This window comes from Sturnira hondurensis, unplaced genomic scaffold (assembly GCF_014824575.4).
Source record: "Sturnira hondurensis isolate 20B ecotype Veracruz unplaced genomic scaffold, ASM1482457v3 Scaffold0007208, whole genome shotgun sequence".
Lineage (NCBI taxonomy): Eukaryota > Metazoa > Chordata > Mammalia > Chiroptera > Phyllostomidae > Sturnira > Sturnira hondurensis.
Window position 1 is genome coordinate 3,147,400 of NW_028079839.1, and position 10,141 is coordinate 3,157,540.

General features: G+C 57.6%; 1 protein-coding gene across 1 annotated transcript; it reads left to right on the plus strand.

Moving 5' to 3' along the window:
• Nucleotides 1-2,355: 2,355 nt before the first annotated feature.
• FOXI2 (forkhead box I2) lies at nucleotides 2,356-6,201 on the plus strand. The gene is made up of 2 exons (XM_037051196.1): nucleotides 2,356-2,966; nucleotides 3,527-6,201. Exons 1-2 carry the CDS (start codon nucleotides 2,408-2,410, stop codon nucleotides 3,967-3,969), a joined length of 1,002 nt encoding a protein of 333 aa, XP_036907091.1. The 5' UTR covers nucleotides 2,356-2,407; the 3' UTR covers nucleotides 3,970-6,201.
• Nucleotides 6,202-10,141: the final 3,940 nt, after the last annotated feature.

A 10,141-nucleotide genomic window follows, 5' to 3' on the forward strand; every position in this document is an offset into this window, starting at 1 on the left:
GTCCTCGGATTTTCTTGGAGGTTCTGAACCGCACATGTGTCACCGCATCAGCAGCAAGAAAGGCCATGAAAATTGCGGGGGATTTGGAAAGGCCTGTCACCTTCTTTCGTCCCTTCACATTGCGAGAGACGACAGGAGCTGCTGGTTAAAATGCACCGTCTCTGGCTGTATTGCCACAGCAGAGCAGTTACTGGTAGATGAAGTCAGTCCTTTCTCCCAGATCACTGGTCTCTCCACCCGGAAGAGTCTCCTCCCCTCCAAGGCCTGCACTACAGGCCCCGCGAGGCAGCAGGTCCTCCCAGCAGTCGCCTATCAGCACCAGAAGGGAAGGTGGCCCTCGTGGGTTCGGCCCACAGGCGAGCCTGCCCTCCTGGCCGTACGTCCTGTCTCCACTCCCCTTCTCCGTTATCCTGGTTGGGTCCAGGCGGAGCTGCGTGGCACCTGTGCCAGCCCGTCCTCATAGAGCATGTTCTTGGAAAGCTGCCCGCTCACAGCGGTCGCCTGCAGAGGGGAGGGGTGTGCACGGACACATACTCACACCCAGCGTGCCCCTCACACTCGAACACCTGGAAGTCAAGCTGGCAACTCCGTCTGCCGGTGAAAGGCGCTCCGTCCGAGATGCGGGTCCCTGGAGTCCCGTCCCATCCACAGGGCCGCCACGTGTTCACGACCATGAGGACAGAGGGGACAGCACTACCTCGGGAGGCCACTGCTTTTGATAGAAACCGCAGAGAGGGCGCCCAAAAGAAAGGAAGGAAGGATGGATGGAAGGGGGAGGGAGAGAGAAAGGGAGAGAAGGAAAACCCAGAAAGTGTTTTTCATTCTGAGCAGTCACATCCCACCCCCATCCTCCTACCCCCCACCCCCACCCCACCCCCTCCACACCCTGTCCCTGCAGTGTCCTCTCAGGGGAACTGGCTTCTGAAAGGCCCTGGAGTCCCACAGCTGCACCTCTTTGACTACAATGAGAAATCTTTGGGGAGGCTGGAAGCAGGGGTAGCCGCTGAAGGGCCCACCCCCAGGAACCAGCAAGCCTCCCTGGTCCCGACCCTCCGCAGCCGCCACTTCCTAAACAGCTGCTTCTCCCACGAGGGCAGGCCACGTGGCAATGGAGAGAAGGCCCCACTGCCTCCATTCCAGAGCCCAGGTCTCTCATTCCACCCAATCCTTAGCCCCAACCCACGGCCCCTTCTCCTCCCAATGCCCGAAGTGGAGAGCAGCAGGGAAATTGGACCTTTGGTTCTTTTTTTAATGAGTTGAAATGTATTCTGAGGATCCACAGAACCGGGAAATACTTAGGAGGGCCCCTGGGCGAGAGCCACTTCGAGGAGCTAGGCACTAATGGGACCTTCTCATCGCTGAACCTGGATCCTCCCAGGAGAAGTCTCCCTTCTCCAAAGGAGGGCGGCGATCTTATCTCAAAGCCGGGAGGCCCGCCCTCTTCCTGGGCTCCTGGCCCTGCAGAGCATCAGCCTGGCCTGGGCTGTCTGCCCAGAGCCCGCAACAGGGAAGCGGGGCGCCAGGCAACGTGGGGAGTCAGGGTTCCGGTCCAGGTCCAGAGAGAGGCTTTGGGGAGCTGGAGGAGAGCTGGGGGAGCCAGTGGCCCCGGGCGTGGTGGGTACTGTCCGGGGCCCACGGCAGAGCCATCCTTTTCATGAAAAGCAGCCGAGGCTGTCGCCACCCCCTGTGCCCGGTGCCCACGGCCACAGAGCAGAGAGCCAGGCCGGTCCCTGGCTCCTGGGGCTTCGGAGTAGCAAAGGTTTGTCTGGAAGGCTGGAGGGTCTGGAACTTCCAGTACCCAGACCCTTGCAAGGGTGTGGTTCGCCTGCACACGTTTATCATGGGTGGACTCCATATGACTCCAGTGCCCTGTCCTCGCCCACCCAAGCTCCACCGTGAGCCCTCTCATCTTTCCTCCTTTGTAGGACCCTAGCCCCAGGACCCACGTGGGCATCACCTCAACTTCTTGCCCAGCACCAAGGCCCTCCTGGGCAGTTCCTCAGGGGCACAGTCCCCCATGGGAGAGCAGCGGGGCCGCACCCTGGAGTTTGGGAGTTGTGGTACCTGCCGGAGGGCCTGGGGCAACCGGGGCTGTGGGGTTGAAGAGGCCCGGATCCTTGGGACCCCTGGGGGTGCCCATGGCAAAAGTAGGGGAGACGGGGCTCATGGCACAGGAGGCCCGGGGGTGGAGGAGATACTGGGGCGACCAGAAGCTCTAGGGACTAGGGCGGAGCGGAAAGCTGACCCCGGGGCGGGGACGCAGACGTCACTCCTGCAAGGCCGATGTGGGAGGAGGCGCCACTCTGACTCTCACCTGGGACTCGACCCTGATGGCTTTTAAAGAGCAGCAGGCGGGCCCGGTGGGCCGCATTGAGAGCTGCCAGCAGCGGCGGTGGATGGAGCGCCCATGAGCTTCGGGGCAGAGCCGTCCGGCCAGGCCGGGGAGCGGCTGGACATGGCTACATACTGCGACGGCTCAGGTGTCTGCCCGGCCCCACACAGCCAGGCCCGGGCAGCCTCGCACCCCGCAGGCTACCTGCGCAGTGACCTAGACGCGACGGGCAGCGGCCCGCGCCTGTGGTTGAATGCGCCGGGACTCAGCCCCTCGCCCTTTGCGCCCGGCCCTGGGCCTTCGTCCCCCTATGCGCCCCCAGGCTATGCGGCCCCGGGCCCGCTCCTTGGCGCCACGAGCGGCCTGGCGGGCGCAGACCTGGCCTGGCTGAGCCTCTCGGGGCAGCAGGAGCTGCTGAGACTCGTGCGTCCTCCCTACTCATACTCCGCGCTCATCGCCATGGCCATCCAGAGCGCGCCGCTGCGGAAGCTGACGCTCAGCCAGATCTACCAGTACGTGGCCGGCAACTTCCCCTTCTACAAGCGCAGCAAGGCGGGCTGGCAGAACTCCATCCGCCACAACCTGTCGCTCAACGACTGCTTCAAGAAGGTGCCCCGCGATGAGAACGACCCAGGTAACGGGCGCGCGCGGATCCCCAGTCTGACTCCGTGGATTCCCACAGCCGGGCAGCTGGTCCTGGAGGGACAGGGACAGCCTTGGACGGCCCAGCCCGGGATTGTACAGCTGGGGTCACTGAGGCAGGGAGGGGCGGGAGCGGAAGACATTCTTGGCGGCAGAGGGCTCGCAGAAGGCGACAGAACCCCGCAGACCCTGGCTTCCATCCGGTCCCCCACCGTCTCTGAGTGTCTGCACGCAGCCGTGACCCAGCCAGCTGGGAGACCTTCAGAGGGACTTCGCTGGGCCTCAGGGTCCTCTCTGTAAAAAGGGGCGGGCAGTGCCTCCCCCAAGGACTGGTTGGACAGAGCAGGTGCCACTTTGGGAAGCGGGACCATACTCTTTCCGACCTGGCTGTGCATGGAGACCCCTTCACTCCAGCACAGTGTCCCCCCAAGGTTTGGGGAGGGGAGGGCTCAAGGTGGGGCTGGTGGGGGAAAGTTGACCCCATGTCTCCCGTTCCCACCATGGCCCCTCGAACCCTGGATCTTCTGAGCTGGGCTCTCCCTTTTTCTGCAGGCAAAGGCAACTACTGGACCCTGGACCCTAACTGTGAGAAGATGTTCGACAACGGGAACTTCCGAAGGAAGAGGAAGAGGAGAGGGGAGGCGGGTACGGCCGCACTCTCCGGAGCCCGGAGCCCCGGCGGAGCCCCGGCGCCAGAGCTGGATGCCCTAGGCGCGGGGTCCCCGGACCTGCAGGCCTCACCGTCCCCGCCGGCGCCCGAGGCTGCCTCCTGCTTCTCCAGTTTCGCCTCGGCCATGGGGGCCCTGGCTGGCGGCCTCGGCTCCTTCCCCGGGGGGCTGGCAGGCGACTTTTCTTTTGGGAGACCAGCGACCGTGGCTGCTAACGGCCGCCTATCCCCTGGCCCTTCACCCAGCTTCCCCACTGGCCATCAGACCGCAGCCAGCGGCTTCCGGGTGGGTCACTTCGTGTACAGCCGGGAAGGGACTGAAGTTTGAAGGGAGCCCGCGGAGCGCCCAAGTGTCTGCTCCAGAGGCGCTGAGTTGAAGGAAGCGCGGGTCCTCCCCTGACGGAGGCCCCGAGTGCGGACAGGTCAGGACGGGGAGGGAGCGGCCCGCAGAGCCCCCGTGCGGGCTGAGCTGAGCTAGCCCAGCACTCGCCTGCCCCTCACCCAGGAGACCTGTTGGTGCAGCAAGTGGGTTCTCCCGCTGACTCCTCCAGGCTTTCCGGCTCCCTGGCCTGGGATCCACACTCCCCCAGGGTGGGGGGGGGTCTGCCTTAAAGGGACCAGAAGGGACCAGAGCTGGCTCTGGGCCCCAGCTTTTTCAGGGAGCTGGGGGATCCCAAGGAGCCTTCTTCTTTGTGCCGGCGGGAGGGCAGCCAGGACCCCATCTGCAGAGATTCCTGGCTCGGCCCAGCCTGGCCACCCACTCCCCTCACTTCCCTGCTGGCCACCCCCCTTCCCTCCCCACTCACCCAGGACACCTGGGACATGTGACAAGGGATATCTGGCATCCATGGGCCTGGGCCACATTTCAGACGGACTTTCCAGTGGCCGGAACTGCCCACGGGGGTGGGGAGGGAGAAGGGCTGCCAGGCAGGCAGCAAACCCCGGGGACCCCAGCCCCTGTCCCTGGCACTCAGCCCCCGGGTTCACTGACCTTGTTCCTTAGGTGCCTCTGGGGACACAGGAGCGGTGCCAACTCCCCAGAGTCCCAGAATGGGCTCCTGGGAGCCCACTCCCCACCCCTCCTGCATTCACACATGCTCAGGAGAGGTGGCCCGAGGCCACCCTTGTGTCCCTCTCTCCTCGTTGGCCCTTCATTTGGACAGAGCTGGGCAGTGGCCTCCTGTGTGAATTTGAGTCTCCTCCTCCCCAGTTTGTATTTACCAGAAGTTTATCTTTGGAGCCATTAGGAGGTGGCATTTCGTTTGACCTTGGTGTTCCCCAAGTCTTTGGCAGTTGCCCCGCACCACACACTCCAGCCACTTCTGCCTTCCTGGTGTCTGTAGCACTGGGCAGACATGTTCCCCTTGCCTGCGCAGGGAGGGGGGGTGGCTTTCTCCAGAAGAGACCGGGGAGAATACACCATGAACCCGGAGGAGGGCAACAGGTTCAGGGGGCCTGAGCCGCCGATGGGCGGTGGTGTGTGTGTGTGTGTGTGAGAGAGAGAGTGAGAGAGAGGGAGGGAGGGGCAGGTAAGACCTGCACAGAACAAGGCAAGCACTGGGGCAAGTCTGGCCCCGGGTCCTGCCCCCCTGAGTTCCTGGGGTACCCAGAGAGCCGCTGACTCCTCAACATCTCATCTTGCTGCTGCCTGTTCTTTCGGTGGTCACAGGTTGCCCGGCCAAACTCACAGCCAACCCCAAATCTCCCTGGGGGAAAACGCTTCCCAAATGCAATGTGATTAACGCAGGCCAGAAAAAGAAAAGAAAATCTTTACCTTATAAATGAAAGAATTTTACTTGGAGCCTATTTTAATAAACTAAAGTGCTAAAAAATACACAACCCACCAGTACCTGAGGCTTGGGAGTGTATACCGTTTTGTACATTACAAAACCCCACCCTATTTCCCACGCCCCCAGGTCAGACCCTGCATCTGCAGGGAACTTGGAGAGAAATCACTGTTTTAAGTTAGTGTGGCAATATTGGGAAGATGCAATGTACAGTTGACAATGAACAGAACCTTCAGAAACCGACAAATTCGTGTGTGGGCATTTCGTGTCGTAGCCGCTGGACTGCTGGAAACCAGCACGAGAGGGTTGCTGTGTTCCAACAAGGGATTTTCTGTTAAAATAGAGGGAAAAAACTTTCTGTTTGTTTGCCCAAAAGTCCATTTTTGTGGTTTAGGAACTGTTCATCCACTCAGGCTTTAAACCTTTATAGTAACCGAATGAAACCGTGGTGAGCGACGCGTGGAATGAGGTAGCCAGCAGTGCGGGGGTCTGGGTCTCCGATCTGCTCTTTTCTGTGACGGTCCCTGCGTCTGGACGTGTTTTCACGTGAGGGAGGCAGGATCTGGCTCAGTCACCCTTAGAGCCACTTCTCACTGTCCCAAAGGAATATTTTCCCAGCGCAAAGGGAGTGTGCTAAAATCAAAATAATAAACAGAGCAAAACAGGTTGTAACAAGAATCTCATTAAAATAATTTCTTCCAGCAGGGGCACTGTGAACTTGACCGTAGTTTCAAAAGCAGGCTGCACACGGGCACATGAAAGACCTGCTCCGGTGGGTCAGCCCGGGCCTGGGGAGGGTGGGATGGTGCTGCTGCCCAAGCCCAGGAGCCTCACCGGGCACTTGGAGCCCCGTCGCGGTGCCCAGGCCCCCTCTTCCCCACCTCTCCATCCCCTTGTTGGAAATAGCGAAGCCTTGGAAAATCCCAACCCATTTTTAAAACCAGCCTAAGCCTTTACAGACAAGTGCTTCAGGCTGTAATGGCTGGGCATTGCAATAATCCATCTCAACCTGAAAAAAACACTTAAGTGGTGCCCAAAAGTTTCAGATGTGGAAATGAGGTATTTTGCACCTTCGGAGGGGAAGGGCCAAGACACTTGCCAGGTTATTGGGGATTATTCTGTCCATGGCCAAACATTGGAGATTTTCAAGCGATTGAAAACCAAACAGCACCATAATAAAATGAGTTGTAATGTCTCCTGGGAACACACTTGTCATCAGGAGAAGGGGCGCCCCATGCAGAGAGGAGAGATTTGTGACGAAGACTCAAAAATGTGTTGAAAGTATTTTTAAAAGTGTAGGAAGTAGTGTTCTAAAATGTGAGCAGTGGGCTACAAGATGTGAGTTTTCATTTCACATACGGATCAAAACATCCCGCGTGTTTATTTCTGATGAACATAAGTTTTGCATTTTAGCCATGCTGCCTGGGGATATTCATGTGCAACTTCAAATCTAATTTCCTAAGTGTATCCATTGCAATCAATTGGCATTTTTCATTCAGGGAAATAACGTTACAGTAATTACGGCATCTCTTCAGTGAAATGGGAAACTGCGATCCGTTGTCTTTCCACCCGTGGGAAAGCTGGGTGGAGGACAAAGTCATCTGCAGAAGTTCCTCTAACTGGAGCTAAAACGGACCCCAGCTAGCCCTGGCGAGTTCCACAGCCCGACTCCAAAATGCACCTCATGTGCCCAAAGGAACACAAACAGGGTAGAGCCATGTCTTGGGCAAAAGACTCAAGAGGAAGGTGACCACAACACCTACCACCTGGCAGCGCAAAGGCGTAGTGCAAATAACACGTGAGGATGTGAGACGCTTTGCTGCCTCTTCTAGTCGGGGATTTCCAGCAGGCCCGCTGCAAGAATCTTCAAACACCCAGCACCTGACTGTTTAGTGCGGGGCACTGACCATTTCCCCCCTAGACTGCCAAGTAAAAAACGACAACAGCCAACACACTAGCCATCCAGTGTGGATGAATCAAAATTATGCCTGTTTTTTTGTCAGGTGGGCAAAAAAAAATTGTTTTGGTATGCCACAGAGTTTTAGCAATGAGCTTACATGTGCCCTGAGATGAAAGGGGTTGAAAATTGCCGTCCTAGACACATTCCGGGGTCGGCCCGTCCCCAGGCCCCTAATGCGTCCCAGCCATCCATCACCAGTGGTCATTCGCACCCCTCCACGCCCCAGTGGTCCGGCTGCCTGGGGCGACAGTAACTCCTGCACCCGAGCCACCCGCTGGGCTCCTGGGACTGCACCTCACTTTGCAGTATGCATCTCCCCCAGAAGTCTGGGGGTGGGCCGGGTGAGGGACGCGGCCTCTGGAGTGAGTAGAATCACACCTCAAGGAAATGTTTCTGTTTCTGGATTCCTGAGACTGGCACTTAATTCCCTGGGCTTGTTTGGTGATCCTGAGTGGAACAGGGCCGCCTCGTTCACGTTGCCTGTGTTGAGTTTTAAAGGTTTTGATACCTGATAAAAGAGAAGAAGTCACATGATATATTTTAAGTCGGGGAAACTGAAAGCACTTCAACAAGTCCCTTAAACAATGGGATGCAAGGAAGAAACGATAAGGGAAGGAAGAAGAACAGGTAGAGACTCACTTGTTACGCAAATCTTCCCTGTGAGATAATTAACAGATAATGCTGTACTGGGTTCGGGGGTACAATGAAGTGGTTTGACATGGGTTTGCCCAGTGGGATGATGGCCACAGCAAGTCTGTTCACACCCATCCCCACACCTACTTACAGAATTGCTCTCGGCGCGTGATGAGAACCTTTGGGGTCTACTCTCTCGGTGACTTTCAAACACGCAGCGCATTGTCGTCACCTGTGCTCACCACACTGCACGTTACAACCCTCTGACGTGCTGACCTTCTGGCTGGAGCTTTGTCCTTTCTAACCCTGTTACCTGATTCCTAAGAGATTTTTCCCTGTATACTTTGTTGCAGTTATTTACAGTTGCTTTAATTGTTTCTCCGGTGCTCTGGTCAGTGTATCTAATTCATGAGAGGCATGTAAGAGACAGAAGAAGTAGACGCATCGACAACAGTACAATTTTATGAACAAGGGTTTTCCACCTTTGGAAGGAAGGCTTCTTCGCTGCCAGGGTTTGTTTGAACGTGGAAGTGTGCTGGTGCCCACACCACAGGTAGGAGTTCACTGCAGGCACAAAATCGAAATGCGATTTGTAACAGGAGAGAGTCACACGTTTTCAAGTTAAGTAGAATGATGGATGTTTCGGGATTCTTCAGACCTCTCAGGAAGGGCCCCTCGCGTCAGCTCAGATTTCACACGGGCTCATTCACACGGCAACCCCGAAGCCCCCCTGAGGGCCTGATGGGACGTCCACAGTAAAAAGGCTTTTAGCATAGCTGAGTGGGTGATGGCCAGCCCTCGCTGAACGCCGTGTCCCGTTCACCATCCACCCGATTGGTTTCCACAAAAGCAGACCCGGTGCTGTGGGCATTCGGTGTACACAGAATGTCAAGTGGACACGGTCATGGTCAAGGCTATGGGATCCACGGCTTTATTAATGCGACTGTGCAGGAGCCTGAGGGGGTGTATTCAGGACAGTGCAGAGCGTCGGAGCTGAGGTTCGCCAGCGAGGGCCAGGGACTCCATCAGCTGAAAGGAACCCAGCCCATGGGTGAACATCTGTAAAGTACACTTCTTAATATTTTTATGCCCTAGAAAGCAAGAGAAATAAAGATTAGATTATTCTAAAAGGAAGGAAGAGAGGGAGGAAGGGAAGAAAGAAGGGAAGAAGGAAGAAAGGGGGGAGGAAGGAAAGAAGGGAGGGAGGGAGGGAGGGAGGGAGGGAGGGGCTCAGATGCACCAGACTGGCCCCAGGAGAGACACCACCACGGCCTGTCGGTCACCAGCACCCACTGCGGCACGCAGGGCTTTATAGACAAGGACGTCTGCCGGAAGTGCCCCCCAGGGAGGAGATCGCTGACTTTGCCTTCCAGCAGCCGAACCAGGGCTCGAGGTGAAGCGACTTTCCCGAGCGGAGTGGGGTGCAGAGAATGGAGGTCAAACTGGTCCGACTGCCCAGGCGGCGGGTTTCCAGTGCAGGTAAGGAGCGGAGGTGCAAGGACACGCTGTGTTCCCGTCCGCTCTCCAGACAGAGCCCACCGCGCGCCATCCCTCTAACACACTAGGCACAGGACAGAAGCGTGACTAACGGTGGACTCCAGACTCCACGGCGTTTGACACCTCGACTTGGTCCGCTCCGGTCCCTCCAAGAAAACACTGCAGACCAGGGGGCCGATGCACAACGGACACTCACCTCGCAGTTCAGGAGGCTGGAAGTCCAAGACCAGGCTGCCTGCACGTTCCGTGTCTGGTGAGGGCCAGGGCCTCGCAGACTGGGGCTCGTGTTTTCCTGCTCACTTCACGGGGCAAAAGGGCGAGGGAACTCGGTGGGGTCTCTGGTCCCGCTGGGCAGGGTTCCACCTACGCTCTGGCCGTCGGGAGGTCGGCACACGAATCTGGGGAGGACACACTCAGGCCACAGCGCCCCCTGTGGAGTCATAGTCCAAAATATTTTTTCTTTTCCACGAAAATCTGTTTGTTTTTGTTTTTGTTTTGTTTTTTTGAGAACACGTACCCTTCGCCCACCTTTTTCTTTCTGACGAGCTGGCATCATGCAGAGAGGAAAAACACTGGTTTCTGCCCCGAGCGCCCATGTGGGAGCCCAAGTGCCGGTTGGAAGT